At 45.7% G+C, this 23917-nt stretch overlaps 1 protein-coding gene and 1 pseudogene across 1 annotated transcript; both read right to left on the bottom strand.

The window, feature by feature from the left end:
• Positions 1-326: 326 nt before the first annotated feature.
• LOC123171594 (glutamate receptor 2.7-like) lies at positions 327-3313 on the bottom strand (annotated as a pseudogene).
• A 715-nt stretch (positions 3314-4028) lies between these two features.
• On the bottom strand, positions 4029-17033 carry LOC123164568 (probable Ufm1-specific protease). Its single transcript, XM_044582100.1, has 13 exons — positions 16764-17033; positions 16313-16663; positions 15549-15802; positions 14322-14415; positions 11967-12142; positions 10408-10498; positions 10179-10301; positions 10031-10078; positions 9861-9937; positions 7796-7884; positions 7556-7667; positions 6581-6683; positions 4029-4418 (listed from the first exon to the last, which is right to left on the bottom strand). The coding sequence occupies exons 1-13, from the start codon at positions 16972-16974 to the stop codon at positions 4189-4191; spliced, it is 1959 nt and encodes a 652-aa protein (XP_044438035.1). The 5' UTR covers positions 16975-17033; the 3' UTR covers positions 4029-4188.
• Between the last annotated feature and the right edge of the window lie 6884 nt (positions 17034-23917).

Here is a 23917-nt window from a genome sequence, read left to right as displayed (position 1 = left end):
ATGTTAGCACGTCAAAATAGACCCGGTAGCCTCCAAGCCTCGCACAACTCGCCTAACATGTATACTGGCAACATGAGAGCCTGAATCACGCTGTCTTGGCACAAAAATTGCCTATTTCCACTGCACATCCTATACTCGAGATGTGTTTTCTCCGCTTAAGAAACATGATTTATTTTTTTAAAAGAACCATGCATGAACATCATGATATAAGAAGTATCCTTCCAAAATTTGGTGCAAAAATATAACCATATATTCGTCCTGCACGAAAAACCAAGTTGTTACGGTTTGAATGGCATACTAGTACTTATTTCATGCTGCACCGAATTTTCTTCCCTTTTTTGTACAGGACATGTACGGTTGTATTTTTGCACCAAATTTTGCATGAATAGTTGTGATAGCAGCATGATGTTAGACATCTCGAGTGGAGAATATCTGCTTCGGACTTGGCGCGTGCCACAAACCTGTTGCTTGTCCCCTGAGGTTCAGAATCTGAGCTTGTGTGTTCTGTGGATATTCTATCTCTTGCTGGCAGGTGTAGTCATCTGAATCATTCGGCACAGTATGTTGGAATCTGTTGCGCTTTCTTGAATCCGTTCGGTTACGAGCTCTGTTCCATGTTCCCGCTGAATCTGATCAGAAGGAGAAATATGTTGCTGTCCTAAGCTGGTGGAAGAATGAACCGGTCAATTCTGCATTTCTTATTCGTCGCTCCAATAGCCACATAACAATTCCTGTGTAGATGATAATATGCGATGCTTACAAACCACAAGTCACCAGTTAATGGCTTCAAGAAAATCCATGTGTTCTTATTCGTGTCGTCTTTGACCGGCACGATCATTGCTACCCAGATTCAGAATATGGTAGTGCAAAGTTAGCATAAGATGTTCTGTTGTGCCTGATGGTTATATCCCCAATTGCTGCGTCATACACCTGCAAGCATGTTGTTTACTGTTGTATGAGTACAAAGCCAAGTTTCTTTTAATCAATGATTGTATTTATGAGGTATTGTGGAAAACCATACTCCAGACAAATGGCTTCAGTTACATCACCTTAAATATACCGAGCATATGCAATTTCTTGAACTTAATAAGACAGTGCAAAAAAAAAAAATCTCACCCCAAGAGGAACTTGGTAGACAAAATCATTATAGCTCCCATAATTTACTCCGAGAGCATCAAATGATACATATTCATAAGGGAATGCATACGGGAGTTTCTTTATCGCCTCTTCAAATACATCTATCGCGTATCCTGTTGCCGTTATCGCATTGGTGACAGGGTCCCTGTCCACCTTCATAAACTCAGGATATCCACTTGTCCGTACACCTACTCGGAGCTTCTTCCCATTAGTAGGAATCTGCCATCCTTTAGGCACTATATGTGTTTGTCCTGGCCAAACCACTGGGTTGAGATCAGGCATAGGGTTTAAATATGTGTGTGCTGATACATCTTGATTCAGGTTCCTGACTATTCCTTGCTTTGCTGTCCAGTAACCTATTTCTTTTGATTCTCTTCTAACCACATTAATTATCTGGAATGTGGAAAACTGGAGCTGTCTGTTTCTGAGGTCAAAATCACCACTCAAGCCTCTGAACTTGCATTGTAAGATTGCATCTAAGAGTTTTGGACCAACTGTAGAAACACCCAAAGTTCCAACACAGGTTGAGTTCTTTCTGTATTGCTGCTTCTGAAATGTGGGACTGGTCATTCTAACCTTTGCTGCTGCTTGTGCCAGGGCCCAAAAAGCATCGTAACCCCAGAGGCTGTAAATGCTTAGTTGCGATAGTGAGTCATCTGGGTAGTCTTGTCTGTACCTCTTATTCCATCTTGCAGTGAAATCATCAAGTTCCTTTGATCTAGGTACATGGAACCTCACACCCAATGCACCATCCATTGCATCAAGAACTGAAGGGCTTAGCGAGTTGATGATATTTGCGATTCCATCCGTCAAAATCCACACATAGGCTTCGGTCATCATTCCAATCTCCTTGGCCTTTTTGAAGAGGATGGAACCAGTGGTTGGTAACATATGCACAATGTAGACCCTTGTCTGCATTGTCATTAGCTTGTATAGTTCTTGCTCAACTTGGTCACTGCTTGCTGACTGAGCTATCACACTGCGATACGGCATAGAAGCTCCGAACTCTTGGAGTGCATCCACCAGGTACGGTACGATGCCTCTACCGTAGTCCGTATCTTCGTATATGGGCACAACTTCCCTCCAGCCAAATGCTTTGATGAGAGCAGCAATACTATTCACTTGGGCAGCATCGCTTAATGTTGCGCGCAAAAAATATGGCACATTGGCAGATGAAAGGGTGGGGTTCGTTGCCGTGAAGGAGATAACGGTGACTTGACTGTTATTCCCAATATCAGACACAAAAGCAGCCTCCGCAGATTTTTCTGGACCAATGATAGCTTGGACATGGTGATTCTCCAGAAGATCAACAGCTGTGCAATCAACTCAGTTAAGAGAAACATTTATTATAAAAGCCTTTTTGTACTAGATTATAGTAGCAACATATCGAGTGCAAGTAGAAATGCTAATGTATTGACCTTGGTTATATGATCATTTCTTAATGCACCGGTGAATTTAGGGATTGAGCGGCATAAAATCCTTGTATAGATCTGCAACTTGTAATTTTTGGGGACTCCTTTTATATGCATTTAAAAACCCAGAATGGTTTAAGACTTGCATTGGCAGTACACAATAATAAATGCAAAAGAGAAACACTAAAGAACAAGGAAACCTACATCCAGTATTTGTTTTCTTTACTCTAACCCCCAAAGTGTTCCGTTATACTCCCTCCGTCCAGAAATACTTGTCATAGAAATGGATGCATCTAGACATATTTTAGTTCTAGATACATCCACTTTTATCCATTTGTGGACAAGTAATTCCGGACGGAGGGAGTACTATACTGTATTACTATGAGCCAATATTTGCATAGATTTGATTTCACCTCTTCATACAGACCCAAATCTTACAGTTGTTTCATATACCTCCTAGTTATATTCAATGTAAAATCACAATGAACGCACCTGCTGATGCAGCTTGGATATTGCCACCACCATTGGAATCCCTGATGTGGAGAACCAGCCTAGTCGCGTGGTCTCCATGGACCGCATAGAAATCCTCCATGGCCATCAAGATGCTGGTACACGACATCTTGCCCACCAAAGACCGCATATTCAGGATCGCGCCAACGTTGAGTCTTGAGTGTGCCCTCTGCGGCAGTCTGAGCAAAACTCAGATCGAGGAAGAGGAACAAAGACCACCGCAAGGTGATCCTTGCTCTTGCTGCCGTGTCCATCATCCTCGGAGCTAAAAAAACGTTGTGCAGAGTGAGCGGTGCCAATGCTTAGCCTTATAGCACTGGTTTTCAGCTCCCGGTGCAGTGGAGATTAAGCCGGGCATTTTATTCTGAGAAGGTCAAACTGCATTCGGTTCAGTCAGCTCTCAACTAAAATGTCAACCTCCCCGTTCTAGCGTACTTTTCTGGTTATATAAGTATATATGCACTGGGAGATGCATGTACTTTGAAGTGATGGCACAGGCCAGTGAAAAATCAGGGAAGTTCCCAGTGACAACCACAAGAAGCATGAGCTGTGTGCTTTCTGTGTGCCGGCGCAAACTCGAGGAAATTCCCGGTGGCAACCCCAAGAAACATGAGCTGGACAGGTCCCTTCATCTGGCTAGTCTCTGGTGCTTGACGTGTGGGGCTCCGAGGAGAAAGTCAGAACTCGCATTCGGCACTTGCAGAGGCTCGTACTTGTTCTCAGATAACTCTAGTTAGTCAATGGCCATCGGGTATTGCGAAATTGCTATATGGAGCGAGGAGCTTTTTTATGTATAAAAAAAAAATCTTCAACATGCATGAGAGCTGTGTGTCATTGCATTACGAGAAAGACCCGACACGAACAAAAGTGTTCTTCTGCTCCCGACCTCAAATGCAGCTGACATGAACAGTAAAAAAATGTGTGCGACATACATAGGAGTATGTGAATGTGTGAAAGACAAGAGATTCATGCAGCCTCAATAACGATATATCTGGAAATTTATTCACGCTGGAAATACAATATCTATGGACTCGGCCAACGCCTATTGTTGTAATGTAAGTCGCAACCCAGTCTCTCTATGAGAATGCTTGATCTTACATACATCAACACTACTAAAATTACCCGGTTCTCACACCATATTGGGCCTTTGTGGCAGAAGAAGGTTGTAGAACTTGTCCTTCAAGAAGAAGCTCCGACCCTTGCTGTCGACAGACTTCTTCCACGCGCACCATCCACCATTAACAATCTTCTTGAGGTCATCACCACCAGTGTAGTGTGGATCGAGGATGAGAAAAGCACAATCACCGCTGGCTTCGTTGTAATCAACTCCCAGAAGGGTATAAGCCAAAACTCCACCACCTGCATTCATTACCGACAATAATAAAAGGATCAGTATAAGAATAGGTTTATCTATGCAACCAAGTGTAGCCACTTTGCATGAATTATCCAACTCGATTAATCTATCTGTGTCTGCCACAATTTTGATTAATCTTATTGCCATTTCTTGCTTATCAGGAAGTGTTATGCATGGATGGTCTAGAAAATGTAGGTGGCTGAAATAGATGATAAAACAGTGATTGTCATCAAGATGACCGCACATTTGGAACACAGCTATTGTTGGTCAATCAGCACAAACATTGCCACAAGTTGAAAATGAATATTGAAGCAACCATGAGCTATGATAACACATTGGGAATGAGCAGACCGCCCTGCTCTGGGAGGACCGATGGATAGGTGGCCAATCCGTGCGCGAGCTCATGCCTAACCTCTACGGCTGCATCCCCAAGCGACGACGGACGATGAGAACCGTGGCGGACGGACTCAATGCCAACTCCTGGGCACGCGACATCCAAGGCAACCTCGGCCTCCACGAGATTGGTCAGTATCTGCAGCTCTGGCAGATCATGCAGCGCACCGAGCTCTCCACCACACCGGACAGGTTGATCTGGAGATGGACGGTGAGCGGCACCTATTCCGCGCAGTCCTGTTACACGGCCACCTTCCATGGATCAACGGGATGCCACTCCTGGAAGCTAATCTGGAAGTGTTGGGCGCCGCCGCGAGTCAAGTTCTTCCACTGGTTAGCCAACCAGGACCGCTGCTGGACGGCAGAGAGGCAGGCTCGCCACGGTCTTCAACATCATCCCCGCTGCCTCCTATGTGCCAGCAGCCGGAGACTATGCGACATCTGCTGCTGGAATGCCCCCTAGCCCGTCAGGCATGGCACGAGACCCTGGCCTGGCTACGCATACCGGCCCCGATCCCAACACAGGAACTGTCGCTTACGGACTGGTGGAACCATGCCAAGGAAGACACGCCGCCGATCCTTCGCAAGGCCCTGAAATCTGTCTCGCTGCTAGTGCCTTGGATGGTCTGGAAACACAGGAACAGCTGCGTCTTCGACAATGCGACGCCATCCCTTAACACGCTCCTAGATAGCATTCAGGACGAGGCCCCGCTCATGGGCGGCAGCCGGGGCACCTGGCCTCCGACTTGTGCTGCCCCAAACCTGGGATGTACATTAATTCACCTGCTGTAATCCGCACATCCTCAGATGTCTGTAACTGAACCTCCCCCTTTTCAATGAAAAGAAACGCAAGGCTTTTGCGTTTTCTCGAAAAAAAAATGATAACACTCCATACATTTAGTACTTGTATACACTATGCGTGTTATGCATAAGGTTTTGGAGTGATTCTTGGCACTCTCCTCTCATGGACTTCAAATTTCAAAGAAAATACACTCCTTTGCCACCATCTTATTTCTTTCAATGAGGTCCTCAACTCCCAGGAGCTTTTTGACCTCTTTCATCTGCCTTTATCGCCCCAAGCCTTTGACTTGTTCCATGAGTTCAGGCAGATTGTTACTCAGTTAAAAAAAGAAGAGCTGGCGCATGGAAATAGAAGACAGCGACCTCTATCAAAATGTTACAAACGAAAAATGTAACATGTTCTATTTTCATGTAACATGAACATGTAACAAATGTTCTATCTCCCATGTCGTTTGTAACAAGTTACATTTTTCGTTTGTAACATTTTCAATGTAACAAATATAACATGTTCTATCAAAAGAGCTGGCGCATGGAAATAGAAGACAGCGACCTCCCCTGCAGTTTTCAGTTTAAAAAAAAAGAGCTGGCGCATAGAAGACAGCGACCGATAGTCTCATGAAGATAGCAGCAGAACAGAAGGTGAGTTTTGGGAGCAGATGCGAACCTCCCATGAAGATAGCAGAACAGAAGATGACTTTTGGGAGCAGACACAAACCAACTCAAGATATGCACAAAGTTTTAAAAAGATCTCAAGATATGCAGTAGGTATGAAATGTCAGGATGAATCTGAAATGCTTTATGCACCAGACAGAATGAGGTTAATTGACCCAAAATCCTCAGGAAGATAGCATCCATGAAAATAGGTTTCAAGGGTTTATAACAACTTGAGATGAATGGAGAACCGTGGTTTTCATTTATAATACTTAATAACTTATTGCATCTGTAAATAATAGCATCAAACATAAGTACGTACCAATCATTACAGGAGTTCCCTGGGTTTCAAAATGTATCGCAAGTTCTCTGCATTTCTCAGGAAGCTCATCACCAGATCTCACGTTAATTATCTTGCAACTAGCCTGCATGACAGAATTCCGTTAAGCCAAAACAATAACATATAGTATGATATCGATACAGGACTAAGACACATGAGTGTACTGAATTAACTATCTCCTCTCAGATTAACACAACTAATGATAATCCAAAAGCACATCAACTACACACTCGTGTATTCCTAAAAATTGCTAGTGTAGTCCTGTGTGCAAGAGATATTGGGATCAAGTCCCAATCCTTGTGAAAAGATATTTTGATGCTTTTACTGTTTTATTCCAATCAAATAGAACAAATGCACAAGAACTCCAACTCAAGATCGTTCACATCCTAAGGCAAGGGCATTTCCAGTGCTATCCACTGGTTTGTACACCGAGTACGATTAGGACCAACAAACCTGGAAGACTTGAAGGTACATATTTGGCCGGGGGGGGGGGGGGGGGGGGGGGGGGGGGGGATGACCTACTCCGAAATTCAGTTTCTCCCAAAATAATTTTCTGTGGATCAGACACAACATCTGAATTCACAGAGCAAAATGGACCACAAGAACATGTAACAAATGAAAAATGTTCAAAAGCTTGAGTTATATAACTCAAAACTGTTTCTAGGTTTACAGGCAACACTGCAAACAAGCTTCAGGATGTGATATTAGAACTTATACAACCTACAGCCCTGCATTCATGTCCTCCAGCAATTCACGAAAATGTATTTCGAACAATGAACATTGTGAGACCATGTGGTCATACCCCTGGGTTGATGATGCTTATGTTAAGATGCTGGTGCTCGGGTTTGGGAGTAGGATGCCAGTAAGTTGCTAACTAACCATTGCCATTCTTAGAAAAGAAAACCATCATCAAACATGCACAATTATTCCTCAAACACAAAAGAAATATAAACTCACACCAAGAAGTTTGTCAAGCACAAAGCTTAATTCTATCGCTCCAATCCATTCCCGAGATCCAATAAATGATGGATCCTTATCACCAATTTCAACAAGAACTTGCTGGATCTCCCTGATTAGAAAGTTGGAGCAAATATATTAATCAGCCTGGCATCTTAATTTCTGCTATACCATTGTAGAAAGAGGTTACTATTAAACAATTGTAGAAAAATAGGCATGATAACATCTAGTCTGCCAAACCTGTGTGAAGGAACATTTATAGACGAATACTGTTGTAGCCTGTACCAAGACATGATTGTTTGTAGAGAACGATAAGCACATCCCCATCCCTGAAAAAGGAGGATAACAAAGACTTGTCAGCACTGGCCACAACAGAAACTGAGACTTAAAATCATGCTGAACCATATAATGAGGTACACCAAAAATGGGTAGCATTCTGAAGCAGCACAAAGTTGTGGAGGAGCAACTCCACCTTGCTATTACAATGTGTACAACACAAGTGTTGAAGGAACAACTTCAATGTGTTGTGCTGGATATCGCTCTAGAGACAGAGATAGGGCTGATATGGCAGCAGGAGTTCAATCCTAAACTCCTAGAGCACAAGATCTAGTCCAAGATCTTAAATAAGAATAAAAAGTTCTATTATAGGTGGTGGGTACATAGTCTGGTTACAAATTAGAGGTGCGGACCTGTATTTATAGGACTTTGGGAAGCCTTCACGTCTCGCTTCTACTTATGGCTAGAAAACTCCAGAAAACATTACTTAAGATTCACCATTCTACTCATACCTAGAAGACTCTAGAAAACAGTAGCTAAGGTTGAGAAAAGAAAAGAAATACTAGACTACAACAGAAGTATCTAGAAGTAGCCAAACAGATTTGACATATGATTTTATTTTTATTTTCCTCATCTATTGTTCCTCATCACATTCTGTTCCGGGCATGCAGTATGCACAATGTTACCTAAATGTACCCGAGCAAAACACAACATAGTCCCCAGGCATTGCTATTATAGCAGAAGGCGTAATTAAAAAAAGTCCACCCTGTAATACCAACACTTGATTTAGTGCTACAGCAAGCAACTTTTGACCTATTTTCCGAATTCGAACAATGCAGTTGCAAGGCTTAAAGCAAATGCCAACTACAATGTGCCCTTCAGTAATTCATCATAGCTCTACATGAATGGGCAGAAGACACCTATGTTACTACAGAATTATTAACAAAACCAAAACATGGAAGTGGAACTAGCAGAGCAATTTCAGGTAGAAGCTTTCCAAATGCAACTCATAAAATACCATTCTCTATGTCCTCCTCAGCTGAAGAAAGGGGCACCAACCAAGCATATAATAAAGCCTATAACAGGAAATCCTCTGACAAATGTTTTTAAAGTAAAGTATGTTTCGGTTACAAATTTAAAGGCAAAAACGGGCAAGGATAGGTGCTACCGCAGTCAGATAAGGTACACAATAGGTTGGTTAGAGAAGATTGCAAGCCGTGTTGTATACAGTTTGGCAAGCAACAGTTGAAAAGGGGACACTAAGAAAACCTCCAATAGGTTGTTACTAAGCTTGTCAGTATGTGGGGATGATGTTCATTGTTCAGCCACATCCATGATAAGAACCTCTCCATTAAGCTTGTTACTAAAACCAGGATAACATATATGTTGGTGAGCTGGCATGGGAGGCAGGGCTCTTCCTCCTTTCCTCTACCACTTCCAGATCACATGAAATCCTGTGTGGCACGATTTTAGAGCAAGTGACATGCACTAGTGGAGTTACTCTAAGAGTACTATTTTCAAAGAATATGATAACACCATAAATAAATATTTGTATATTTCAAATCAGATATTTGAATTTCAAACCTCTTTACAGTTGCATTTTGTATGTAAAACAGATAACCTTTTTTCTAGTTTATTGTTCTGTTTTATTTTTTTTGGTAAATAAGATGTATTCGGACTAAGCAAAATATACTCGTTGCTTGTGCAGTAGGCTTATGTGTCGCATCTAATTCCATCAAATGGACAGGTGTGATTGTCTATCATCTTACTGGGATAGGACTTCCGAGCACCGACGAAAGAAATGCAGAAACTAACATCCAGCCATGGGGTGGGAATCTATAATCTGTTATGAAGGTAAAGGATCTATACCTGCTGTCTAAGAACTGAACAAGATACTCAAATAAACCCTAGGTATTATTTAACATATGTAGAACATCAGGCAATAGAACACATATATATGAAACAAACTGTCGAGAAGAGAGGTAAGAATTAATAGAAAGAGATCCTGAAGTACAAAAACAAACATTACATTGTCATCAATACCATCATGTAGGTAATGGTAATACTCATATGAACCATCAATCAATGACATGATTCCTCCAGATACTGCAATAAACATGAAATTAAAAACCATTATCCCCTTACAAATTCAGCAAATTTGTTAATGTTCTCAAAGTAAGAACTAATGCAACTACTAACCACCACTAGATGGAATTTCTTTGTGGACATCTCGAAGCAATGAGGAACCTGGTCTCAATGATAGATCACAGTGGGATTCAGGAAAATATTTTCTAACTGGAAGATAAGGAACAGAACAACTAAGAAAAATACAAAATATAACTGATACCACTTTTAGATGAGCTTCTATCTCGCATTTCCATGGCACCAAAAGTTAGTGCATTAGAAGTCCGTAACAAAGGACGATCCAAGGGCAGACCAAGCCTGAAGTGCAGATTTCTTCTCAGTTCACCTACAAATTTATGATGCAAACTGTAATAATACACCCAAGTACACTGTCATGCTAAGTTAAAACAAGAACTACAAAATACATCAAAGCATCAGAGCAAATTTCATACTCTGCTTTTCCTCAATCTCCCCGTATCTTGTGTCGTATATAGCTGTTAGAGGAATAAGCAAACCAGGAGGAACAAAATGGTACGGACAAAGCTTCAACAAATTAAAGAAACGATGTTAGAGACAAAATTCCATAACGTTTTGCACGCAATCAGATATATATTAAATAGCAAGAAAATCATGGATGGTGATGCAAATAAATTATGTTATTGTATGGAAATTACGACAACAAAATATCAGAACTGGAGAACTACCCTATCCACGGAGATATATGTTACTCCCTCCGTTCCATAATTCTTGTCGAGGTTTTAGTTCATAACTATTCTTGTCGTGGTTTTAGTTCAAAACTAAAACCACGACAAGAATTATGGAACGGAGGGAGTGGTTGATTGTTATTTCTTTTTACTTTTTCGATTGCATTAGAAGTAGTGAATTGCAAATTTCATACTGCTTTTTACTACATTGGCAAGTGTGGCAACAGGACACATATGATGTACATTTCTTCACGACATAATTGTGAAAACTTGATAGCACCTGATATAATTGTGTGGATTGACATTTTAAAGTTGGGTAAAAGCCATAAAGGACACTTGGCCTCATCTACCTACTGGCAGGGCCTAATCATATTCCACTGCTCATTCGCAACAAGGTACATACATGGTGCCCTTTAACAGGGAGAACTGACTATAAACTTGGAATACAACCTCTGCATCCTAACAAACCCTACCCTTAGCATCCTAAACTAAAGTGATCTCTGCCTAAAAAGATGATCTCTAGGATTCGCTGCTGCTATGTGCTTGGTGCATCAGCCAACCTACTAAATATTAGCACACAATAATATTCAGTTCAGAAATGAACTAAGAATAATCTAGAACCTAGTGAAGTCAAGGACACAATGGCTGATAAAAAGGCCTTAGAATAAGGAGCATTTGCCACACCACCAAGCATCCATCTGGAGCTCAATCTTACTACGCTCTTACAGGTGCATACATGCCCCAAAACTCACAAGAGTCCAACCAGGGACTATTCAAGCATCGATGCTCAAGTTTTGATTCCTTTTCTCAGTAACAAGGGCAAGAAGACAACATTTAAGCAGCTGTCACCTTGCAGAATTGGGGATGTGACCAGAGAATTCATATTTACAACCTCTTTTTCTAAGATTACTATTACCTCTTGATTCTAAGTTTCTAAAACTCCCACTTGTAGTTTCGATATAGCTTTCGGTATGTTGTAAAGAACCTTTGCAACTCCATAACATGCTGCCACTTTTCATATCATATCTTGAGATTTTGGACCTAACTAGCCCTTTTTTTACTTTTATCTGAATTATTAAGTTTTTAAAGTGTTCAAAACAAATAATAATCTATTAGAGTTAGAGTTGGTGACCTTATACATCCCTATGGCAATACTTGGCAGCATGCTGAAGTGGCACCTCCAACATTTCATGTTGTTCATTTGTAGTTTGTAGTAAAATGGTAGGTATCCATTGCCCTTACATGTGCATATACTAATCGATTTAGTGATGACATCATGGCAATCAGAGGACTTATGAGTCACATACCTGAGGCTGTTGAGTTAAGAGCTCTGAGACGATAGCCTTCTTCATAATGCTTAGCTGATCAGCTAATCCCGGAATAACTAGCTCAGATACAGCAACAGCTACAGGAAGATCCATAGAACTGTAGCATAATATATCTAGCTTCAGGTCGATTACTCTCAGGCTAGCTGGTGCTGGTGCTGATATAAAATATGAAAATACTTTCAGTGAGGAAAGTGAAAAGTGATTAAAAAATGAAGGGGGAAAAGAAATGCACTCCATGTGTTCTGCGACCTGTTGTACAATACTTGTACACGGCAGAGTGAACTTCCTAGAGTGAATATGTGAAATACCAGGCAATGTGTGTACCATCCCCAGACCGAAAAATGGAATTGCCGACTGAAAAAGTGGACTTCCCAACAAAACGTAAACTTTCTGCATGGACAAAGTGAACTTCTGTTTTCTATTTTTATACAGCGGGCTGCTGCAGTTCAGATAGTGAACCGCTGTGGTCTGAAGAGCAAACTTATATTTTATATCGCGAACTACACCAGTTTGCAGTGGACTCCCTTTTTCGCTTAACATAGTGAATTGTCTCGCCGAATGGTCATCTGTCCGTAGATGCAGCGAACTGCAGCAGGAGACGGGAGTGGGAGCCAGCGTGCTGGCGGAGCTAGAGGAGGGGCGGCAACAGAGGATGGTAGTTCACGGTGGTGCGCGACCTCTCACCTGGTGATGCCAATGCTGGAAGATGATGCCGGGGCTGGAGCTCAGGGCAGCGACCAGACTGCAGGGTGGGGGGGGGGGGGCACCGAGAAAGGGGAGGGGCGGTGCGGCAGCAAGGAGGTGGGCGCGGGTGGATGGAGAAGGGCAGAGAGGAAGTGTACCAGCAGCGTGCGAGAGGATTGGGAAGTGATGAGGACATCTCTGCCGCAGTTACACCTGTCGCCACTCCTACATCAGTTATGCCATCCGGACCTATAACTAGAGCGCGCGCGAGACAAATAAATGGCCAGGTACTATCGTTCCTTTATAAATATGATCTGGCTAATGAGGATATAATATTACGCTCATATTCGGATTTACTTGTACTTAGGAATAAAGGAGAGATAAAAGATGAAGACAGTGTGCATTCAGATCAAATGGAGCAACATTCTTGCATGCATGTCACGTCCCATCCATGTACATGCATGAAGTGCACCAAGGGACTTGGATTAACGGGCCAACATCACCACGTGGGTGGGCCTCTGGCTTTCGGCCACGCCACCAGGTGCTTGGCGCAACTTCCAGGAAGGCCAGCTACGTACGACGCGCAGTCCGATTCGTGGACAACACATACCGCCTTCGACCGGAAGCAGTAGCGAAACGTTTCGACCGCATCATTGCCTTTTAATAAATAGCTAGTCTAGGTTAGGGTTTAGAGTCGGGTTTTATTGTATTGTCTAGCCATCGCTACAATTTCGCATCTACGAGACGTGTAGGACTACCGCCTTGTCAGATCCACAGTGGAACCCCAACTTTTGATCTAGTTCGTGTGCTTAATTTTTCATCCGCAATTTCAGATTGCAATTCACCTTTGTTCTTGCCAGTTCTTCGATTGCTTGCAGGAACTCGAACCTCGTTGTTCAGGTTGATCGTGCCTACGGCAAGGTCAATAACCATCGGAGATTGGTTTAGCGATTGTCGAGGCGTATCGTCGGGTACGGTATAGCCGGATCTTCAAGGTCAAAATCCACCAAATCGATAATTATCCCCACTCTCATCGAAAGATCGGGCCACCGTCACATCAGGAAGAGTGGTACAGTAGTAGATCGGCAGCACACGGGAGGGAAGCAAAGGGGTGGCGCAGGAGGATGGTGCGGTGGGCAGTGGAGGTTCAGGGGTCAGGCTATTTTCACAGGATGGTGGTTGTAGAATAGGTATTCTATAACTCAAGGGATGGTTGTATAATAGATCCACGGCCGTGTTGAAGATGTAAGGTGTAGTGACCGACGTCTCATATATTACATAGTATATTTAGGGAAAATACTTTCTACTACCGGGTGTAAGGTGTACTTAAACCCACGTTTCATATGCTACGGTGCGATACTATATATATTACTTTGTCACCTTAAACCCACGTTTCATATGCTACGGTGCGATACTATATATATTACTTTGTTACTCTAAATATACTCATATACTGTGAATATACTATACTAGCACAATGCATGTACGTTGCTACGAAGCCATAAAAACGGTAGTGCAGCCACCGGTTTACAGATCATCGAAAGGCATTGCTTTCCTACAGCCATTGCGCAGTTCACTATAAAAACGGGAGCAAAAGAGCGCAAGTTTTATTTTACGAGAAGCAGAATATTTTTATAAGAAAATAGTTACCTGGAAAGTACTTTAACATAGGGACAGTGGAGCCAGCCTTTGAGATGTTCAATGATTGGTTGGATAGGACAGTTATCTGAATTGCATCTGCATTCTAGCAAATAAGAAATTCAGAGAATTGCGATTAAAGATTGTCACATGATATAGAAATATAAATCAACATCGTCACACTATACAAATTCAGAATTAAAGGCATCTCCATTCAGCAGACGCCATACGACTTTCCATATAGTCCTTCAACCTTCATACAGTTTATATTTTCAAACAACAACAACAACAACAACAACAACAACAAAGCCTTTAGTCCCAAACAAGTTGGGGTAGGCTAGAGGTGAAACCCATAAGATCTCGCAACCAACTCATGGCTCTGGCACATGGATAGCAAGCTTCCACGCACCCCTATCCAATGCTAGCTCTTTGGTGATACTCCAATCCTTCAGGTCTCTCTTAACGGACTCCTCCCATGTCAAATTCGGTCTACCCCGCCCTCTCTTGACATTCTCCGCACGCTTTAGCCGTCCACTATGCACTGGAGCTTCTGGAGGCCTGCGCTGAATATGCCCAAACCATCTCAGACAATGTTGGACAAGCTTCTCTTCAATTGGTGCTACCCCAACTCTATCTCGTATATCATCATTCCGGACTCGATCCTTCCTCATGTGGCCACACATCCATCTCAACATGCGCATCTCCACCACACCTAACTGTTGAACATGTCGCCTTTTAGTCGGCCAACACTCAGCGCCATACAACATTGCGGGTCGAGCCGCCGTCCTGTAGAACTTGCCTTTTAGCTTTTGTGGCACTCTCTTGTCACAGAGAATGCCAGAAGCTTGGCGCCACTTCATCCATCCGGCTTTGATTCGATGGTTCACATCTTCATCAATACCCCCATCCTCCTGCAGCATTGACCCCAAATACCGAAAGGTGTCCTTCTAAGGTACCACCTGGCCATCAAGGCTAACCTCCTCCTCCTCACACCTAGTAGTACTGAAACCGCACATCATGTACTCGGTTTTAGTTCTACTAAGCAGTCATCCATAAAACTGAAAACAGATTTCCATGAAATATGTGATTCCCAAAATATTAAAGATAGGTATACTGAATTTCATGACTGGATAACAGAAGCAAGAGAGGCAAGTGACCGAAGATGACAATGTCTCACAATTGACATTGGTCATTAGAACTACAAAACAAGCATAGCAAGTTTAGCTTAGTACAGCGTACCTCCCTTATTGAGGAGAGGTCATGCCTCTTTGTCGGTAAGAATTCTGAACAGGATACGATTTTGGCACTGCACTTGTTTGTGTTTGTGTTGATGGGTAGTTGGGAAACAGAATTCAAATTATTGCCATGTAAGATAACTGAATGGTGTGATTCGTCAAATGTTGCAGTCGGGCCTTCAACTAGGTAAGAAACATGAGGACCTCTGAGGTTAGCAGCTGTAGATTCAATGAGTGAAGAAAACCTCGCTTCAATGCCTACAAAAGGTAAGAGATAGTAAAGAATTCTGCCTTCCGTTCAGTAGAGAACGATTTATAGTTCTTGCTACAAGTTCCCTTTTGCTTTATAAGAAAATATGATTTCAATAAAAATTGGGAGAAGTGCTGCAAACATGATTATTATGCCTTAAAAAATCTCTCTACACATGTTTGTATCATTTTGTCTGCGAGTGCACATTCGCCAGGCCCAAGAAATCACAAACAATTTGGTATATAAACAATTGTTTTGTTTACAAATTTGGTATATAAACAATTTGGTATACTAGCATGATATTTAAGTACGGCAAAGTTCACTTTTCAACACTCAACCATGTGAAACCAAAGCATAATAAGCACTAATGAACAATTTTATACACGAAAGCATTGCATACTTCAGATATATGGCTTCACACTCGACACATGCAAAATTAAGCTAAAGACTTGGACAATGAAAATTCAGAAGGACGGCAATTTGACATTTACAGCTGAAGAAGAGAGAGGGGCACTTACCAGACATCGTCTCATCCGAAGGAAGATAGAGTGGCAGCTGCAGCTGCAGCTCGCAGCGCAGAAGGCAGCCCTTCTCCAGCAGCGACCTCCCCGGCTCATCCCCCCACAGAACCTCCTGCCCTTCCACCACTTCTGACCCCTCACTCTCCGAAACAAGAAACCGAATGTCCCCGGTGGACGCATCCACGCAGCCTCCAACCATGCCATGGCTCGCCCTTTCGCCGAACAACCGCTGCCTCAGCTCCCCAGCCAGTTCCAGCGGTCTGCTGGCATCGGACTCGAAATTCGCGCTCCCGACGAACAGGCCCCCCACGATGTCGAATCCCCTCACGAGCAGTCCACGGATTTCGTCTGCACGCAACACCAGAGATTGTCAGGTGAGGAAGACCATGAGTGGGGCTAGCTGCGGAGGATCGAGAGCTCGAAGTTAGGGGGTGGGTGAGAGACTTGCCTGCTTCGTGGGGAAGATCGGGGGAGAACGGGCCGTCGTCAGACAGGAAGCGGAGGCAGCGGAGGGCGGCAGCGACGGTGACGGGCTGGAGGAAGCGAGGGGAGCCGACGAGCCAGAGGAGGGATGGTAAGGGAGAGGAGAGGATGGACTTCTTAGGACAGAGGAGACGGAGCGACGGCGAGCGGCGCGAACCATCGGCGGCGTTTTCCATCGGCGGCGATCGGGAGGATGGAAACGCCGGTGTCTAGGCTTCGCTTTTTTTTTACGGGATCTATGCTCGCATGAGCACTGGGCAAGACCCATTTAGGCCTTCTGCAGTTGGGCCGGGGTTGGGGCCCAATCCCCAGGGAGAACCCGACGCGGTTTGTTTCCCGGGCCAACGAAAAGCGGAAATCAAGATCACTTCCCACGCAGGCAACCTGTGAGTTTTTTTTCCGTAGGCTTATTTATTCATAACATTTTATCTGTTGAACCGCGCATCCAAATCCTGAACTGTTTTCATCGTTGAATTTCTCATTTTGAGATCTTTGAAACAAGATCTCATGTTAATAAATTTCAATGAATGTTTTTCACGAAAATCCGAGGAAAAATGGAAACAACAAAAATCAGAAACAAAAAAGGAATACCAAAAAAACAAAATCCTAAAAAACAGTAAAAACCGGCAATAAAAAGATGAGTATTGAAAGAAAACGGAATAAAAAAACCCGGAGCCGGAAAGCGCGGTTGTGATTTTTCACCTTTTCCCCCTTTTCGAGAAGCACAACTCTCCTTCTCGTCTATATTTATCGTGGAAGCACATCTTACTGAGAAGAACGCGAAAACAAATATGTGCTTCTTAGATATTATTTTTCCTTCTCCTGGGCACTGTGTTTATCGTGGAAGCATATTTTTTTCGAGAAGCAAATCCATGCTCCTTGTGGAAGCATTTTTTTTTTCTTCTCGAGAAAGTCAATTTGTACTTGTCGTAGAAGTACATTTTTTTTCCTTTTTCAAGAAGCATAATTGTGCTTAAAAAAGCAGGTGAAAACCAAATAGGCGAAAACGGAAAAAAATCAATATCACCAAAACACGTGCAGTATAACATAAAAAAAATGAAATCCAGAGGGAGCACCTGGAACTGAAAACCGTAATATTTTCAGACAAATACTAGTTTAATAACAACTATGAGCTGAGCACATGCATGTCAGCGCAACCAATCAACAGATAATACCATGAATCTTCAGATTTTGGATTTGAGCGGAATAGCCGGTCATGATCGAGCAAAGAAGAGAAAGAAAAAGCCATACGACAAGTTGAATCTTGAGATTTGGAAACTCAAAGGACACATAGATGCTCCTGGTCCTGCTTTTCTAGCTAACTGACGCCCAGCTTCGTTTGCCGAAGCAGGATGTTACAAATCAGCGAGTTCACAACTTGAAGCAAAAACCATCCATCTCATATTCTCGTCCTTCAACGATTCGGAACGTACCAAAGTTCAGAGGGCCACAATCCACCATAGTCCGGTCCAAAGCTGGGGAAAACGTACTCAAACGTATGATTTTCCAAGTCGTAAATCCCCACACCTCTCCAGCCCGGAAGACCGAAATTGTCATGGTGTATCAGCCGAGGTGTGGTGAAGTAGACACAGTTGGGCCTGAGCTCCGGAAACTCCCTGACAGGCAGACAAGCCGAATGATTCAGCCCGACAAACACCGCGTGATCCCGCAAGGCCGTTGAAGAAGACAAGCTGACCAGTTTGCATTCTTGGACGTCGACTTGAAGCACCTCCACCTCGATTTTTCCGGGACGACGAATGCGTTCAAGAGTCCGTATCTGCAAGAGGCCGCCGCAGGGCGTGGACACCAGAAACCTGGTATGAATCCCCCTGTATCTCCTGTCCCCGTTGATGATCACCTCTTTGCTTGGTTCTTGTGGACCGCAGAGGTCCCATGCCTCGAGCACCCCATGCAATGTCACCGTGTAGAATCTCCCGTCGTGGTAGACGCAATCGGCGTACCGGTCATCGCTCCGGTCGGCCGGAGCTGCGGCGAGTCGCCAACGGCTCTCTCTTGCTCTTGTGAAGGAAATCCAGTTACCATCGTAGTAGTGGATGGCCACGGCAGTGTAGTCACCACCGCGAGATGGATTGCATGACAAGACCACCTTCTGGTAGAACCATGTGCCGAGGCCTTGTGCCCCGGGCTGATTAGGCTCATATTCATGGCGTTTTCCATAACGATAGCCCACGATGCTTCCATCACTGTCGTAGACTCCCTTGACGCACTCTAAATCGGTAATAGGCGGGAGAGGGATCGTGGCGAAGTTGAAGGGGTGGTAGAGCACAAGGTTGGAGAGTTCATCTGACGCAACGAGCCATCCATGCGAGGCTCCGCACCACTTTAATTCTAAGAAGACCCAAAAGGCAAAGCTTGGGGGTTCCCAAGGCATCCCTGTTCTTGATCAACAACCAATGTATGATCCCCTTTGAACCACTATTTTTTAGTATTGCTTTGTCTGTATTTTCTTGGACCAATATTTTTTTTTTTGAATAAATGTAATCATCACATCTAGTCATTTGCATCAATATGGGAGAGAGAGAGAGAGATCGATCTTGGCTTTGTTATTTACTCTTTGTGCTTCACTTAAATCTATTAGAGTAATATAAGTGATGTGTTGTGGTTATAACTTTTATGTGCTTCACTTACATTTTGTTAGAAAGTTTTAGGATTTTGCTGGTACATGTTTTTATAATATATCTTGAGCTTATTGTCTTGGGTTTAGTATTGGACTTTAAGTCTTGCAGAATTGGGATGGTAATTAACATGATAAGAACACCCAAGTAGAGTGTGCTTGAATAGTTATGGATTTTTGGCTTTGGTTTTAAGACTTTCTTATCACTGTGGATTTGTATCTAAGGTAGCTATTGCTATTTGGAGATAGGATAATGTGCTCAATGTTTAGAAAAACCTTGTGTTTCTTTCACGTAATAATAAAAGTTGGGGACTCTAATGAGAAGCTGAAAATGCAAAGTCTTGTTTGCATGCAGCCATCATAGACTAGAGACTTTGATGCGGCCGGGGTCAAACAATGATCTTCAACCTACCACGATCCTCCCACATGTGATACTTTACTTGTTGTACTGTGCTCTAGTAATGCCATGAGGCACTTATTGGGTTGATTAGGTGTCGGTGTACAAAAGTAGGGGCTCTCCTTTTGACCCCTTTACTTGTGCACGGGCAGTCAGAGCCACGTGCCGCGGCCATATTTAGCAGGGCAGAGGAGGGAAGCCCGAGAGAAGCCGAAGCACAAGACAACCAAGGCAACGCCAAGACCAGAAACACAGGAGGGCAAGAGGGCGAGGAAGACTCCCTCGGCAAGATCCTTGCCGAGACAGCCTCTGCAGCCCCGGCAAGAGCCTTGCCGGGGCAGCCTACCCGATGCCAGCGGAGCAAGCCACCCTTGAGCCCACGGGTTCCAACCCAACCAACTACATTGGAACCAAGGCTCGGGAGGCGCCTCTGTGGTGGCATGCAGATCTTCGTCAAGATCATAAACATGTGAAATCAGATGAGGACCCGAAGACGGCGACCCTCGGCAGGATCCTGGCCGAGGAAATCCACAAGACCCCCGGCAAGCGCCTTGCCGGGGACGACTGCAACGCCACGGCAAGACCCTTGCCAGGCCCCCGGCAAGACCCTTGCCGAGGACATCAGCGGGGCCACTACCAGGCCCGCACCAACCAAGGCTCCGCCACCGTTAGCATGCAGCTGCTAGCCCAACCAGTTGAGCAGGCACCTGCGTGGCAACATGCGGCTTCCAGGCCAACTCAGCAAGCACCTGCGTGGTGGCATGCAGATCTTCGTGAAGGCCTTGCCACCGCGCCACCTCAGCAGCATGCCTGCCTACATGGCGTTGCACACATCACTGGCCTGGGCGCGTGTCAAAGCGAGGCGGAGCAGCGACGGACGGGACGGGCCTCGTTCCCGTCCCCGATAAAGCTAATGGACACCTAAGTAGCGCATTTAATGCGCTTTGTCCCGTAATGTCGGGTGATAAGCTCGCGCACTGTACACCTTTCCACCTCCTGTGTGCCACCGTGGCAACCCTTTTTTTCTATAAAAGGAGGCCCGAGGCGACCAGGAGAAGGATTCGGCTTTTTGGAACCACGCAACCACCGTAGCTAGTTCGAGAGCGCAAGAACACTCAATACATCCACCAAAGCAGGACTAGGGTATTACGCATCTTCGCGGCCCGAACCTGGGTAAACGACCCGTGTGCTTCCTGTCAGACCTGCTCTTTGCACAACTCGTGCCTGCCAACCGTAGAAGGGATTTCAGTGATCCCATAGGTGTCGTTTCCCCCGACATCTTTGGCGCGCCAGGTAGGGGGGCGGTTGTGAGAATCTGGTCTAGCAGTTAGCCTAGCAGTTCTTGATCGCCATGGCTCCCAAGAAGAAGACGATCACAGCGATCGGCTCGTCGGGAGACGAATGGCCCATGCCAGTGCGGGCGAGCAGTGGGCCGGTCGCGGACAGAACCCGAGCCGCGGCCCGCGAGCACCAGCATCGCTCTGGCAGTCAGAGTCTAGCGAGCGGCATCGTTCGTGCGCCAGACGACGGGCCGCAGACCGCCAAATCCAAAGACGGGGCTGGGCCCCCCGCAGGCACCGCGGGGCCCTCCAGGGGTGTCGATGTGCCCCCTACGGGTGGCGCAGCAACCTCCAAGACACCTACGCCGGCGCCCACGGCGCGCTCTTCCCACGGTGTGCGCAACGAGCAACGTCACCACGCCGGTGACCCTGGACACCGCCGTGGGAAGAGCCCTGTGCATCATCTGCGGGACGAAGGAGGCCAGCATGCCCGCCGAAGTGCTGGCAAAAATGGCACGCAGCCGTTGGGCCGTGATAGAGCTCCTTCTAACGTGGTTAGAAGTCGAAGCGCGCCACGGTCCACGCAGCTTTCGCCACCACCCACGCCAGCAGAAGCTTTGGCGCGCGTGCAGCTACTCCTCGACTTCCCTCCTACCGCAGAGAAGCTTGACGAATGGAGGGCCACCATCCGGAGCCTCGTCGCCGTCGCCAACAAAGATGATCCGCGACCGGCGGGGCCCTCGGGCCGGCGCTCCGTCGAGCCACCACATGCCAGCTGTGGAAGGACCGGGGGAGCTCCAGCCACAGTGCACTCTCCTCCCCCGCGCCAGTTGCCGCCGGTACCGGTCCGTCGTGATGACGCTTGTGATAACATTTCCGTAGCGTCGTCCGACCCACGGACCCACCGTGACCAACACCAAGTTCTTCGAGAACGAGCCCATGAAGACGCTCGAACCACCGTCGAGCGCTGGCGCGATACACGCCACCAGTCGGATAAGCGAGCAGGACCCGCTATGGACCACCCAGCACCGGGGGGCTCCGGCGGCCTACCTTACGAGGTGGGTTGCCCGGCCTTTACCCGTGAGCTGCGGCAGTTCCAATGGCCGTCCCACCGCACGTTCAAGCCCGACGTCGGCGAGAAGTACAACGGCAAGACCCATCCGTCAGAGTTCCTCAGGATCTACACCATCGCGATGCAAGCTGCTGGAGCTCGCGACGACAAGGTGCTTGCCAATTACTTCCCGTTGGCACTGAAGCCCAACGTCATGTCTTGGTTGATGCACTTGCCGGCGGATTCCATTTCTTCTTGGTCGGATCTGTGCCATGAGTTCGTTGGTGCCTTCACCGGAGGCCACCAAGCTCATGGCCAGGCCAGTGATTTGCATATCATTCCCCAGAAGGAAGGGGAAACCCTGCGCAAGTACATACAGAGGTTCAGCCGGGTGCAGTACAACATCCCCGATGTTCATCCTGCCGACGTGATTAGCGCGTTCCATCAGAACATGCGCAATCGCAAGATGCGTGACGAGCTGGCGATGAACAAGGTTAAGGATGTGGCCGAACTTTATGTTCTGGCCGATAGGTGCGCCCGGGCTGAAGAGGGAAGGAAGTACCCCGGCGAGGACGCCAGCGTGGAAACCGACTCTACTGACGAAGACACCACCGCCCTGACGAAGAAGGGTCGGCGTCGCAACAGGAAACGCAAGGGCAAGGTCGTGCTTGCCGTCGAGGGATCCGACGACACCGGCACTGCCAAGAAGGCCAAGGCAGACGACCCCGGCAAGGAGATTGCCGGGTGCGCCGCTTGCCGGGCCTTGGCGGCTACCGACAAGCCAGGAGGCTCCGATAAGCAGTATTGCAAGATCCACCATACCAAGGGCCACGACCTCCAGAACTGCCGACAGGTCGAGCTGCTTGTCGAAAAGCAAAAGGCCGAGTATGAGAGGCGGGACAAGGAGAAGGGTCAGGATGGTGTCGAAGGATCCGGCAAGAAGCGTGGCGACCAAGGAGGCCGCCGCGGCAAGGATAACCAGCAAGAGAGGCCCGCTCGGGGCCGTGACAAGAAGCAGGAAGACGATGATCATGACGAGGACGACGAGTCCGGCGAGCATGAGTTCCAGAAGGCTACGGAGGCCATGTGCGTCGATGGTGGCGCCTCGCTGCATACTTCTCACCGCCAGCTCAAACAGTGGGCGCGTGAGATCACAGCAGCGGAGCCCTCGTTCGACGCTCAGAAGCCACTGAAGTGGTCCAGCACGCCCCTCATCTTTGATGCCGAGGACCACCCTGACCGCACAACTGTGGTCGGGTGTTTGCCGTTGTTGGTCTCACTAAGTATGAGTCAGGAGCAACACCATTATCTTTTTAGAGTACACGTGTGAAGTCCTTCAAAGTAGCACTACGTGTTCAAAATAGAAAAATATAAAGTGCTTCGAAGTAGCACCAAGCATAGGAAGCAAAATAAGTGCTTCAAAATAGCGCAGTTTGATGCATGTCATAGTTGAGAGTTCACGAGTTTCATTGTCATATATACTAGTGGGGACTTAACATTATAGAACTTGGTTTGTATATTTTAATGGTGGGCCTCCTTAAATGAGCTTCAGGTCTTCGTGAGCAAACAAGTTGGATGCACCCCATTAGTCCATAGAAGAGCTTTCATTCATATATAGCTCTATGTGCATCCTAGTTGCATGGCAATCCCTACTCCTTGCACAATATCGATCATAAGTTCTCCATCTTATATATATCCTAATGGTCAGCTAAGTTGTTGCAATACTTTCTTGTTTTTAACTTCTTAAAACCCCCAA

The sequence above is a fragment of the Triticum aestivum genome, chromosome 7D (genome assembly GCF_018294505.1).
Source record: "Triticum aestivum cultivar Chinese Spring chromosome 7D, IWGSC CS RefSeq v2.1, whole genome shotgun sequence".
In the NCBI taxonomy this organism is placed as follows: Eukaryota; Viridiplantae; Streptophyta; class Magnoliopsida; order Poales; family Poaceae; genus Triticum; species Triticum aestivum.
This window is presented reverse-complemented; position numbering and strand designations above follow the sequence as displayed.

Excerpts from the sequence above, each read along its gene's own strand:
- LOC123164568 (XM_044582100.1), bottom strand. The coding sequence starts at position 16,974 with ATGGAAAACGCCGCCGATGGTTCGCGCCGCTCGCCGTCGCTCCGTCTC. Across the intron at positions 16,664-16,763 it reads CGATCTTCCCCACGAAGCAG|ACGAAATCCGTGGACTGCTC; the intron begins GCAAGTCTCTCA and ends TGTTGCGTGCAG. Across the intron at positions 7,885-9,860 it reads ATGATGGTATTGATGACAAT|GGATGGGGATGTGCTTATCG; the intron begins GTAATGTTTGTT and ends CTCCTTTTTCAG.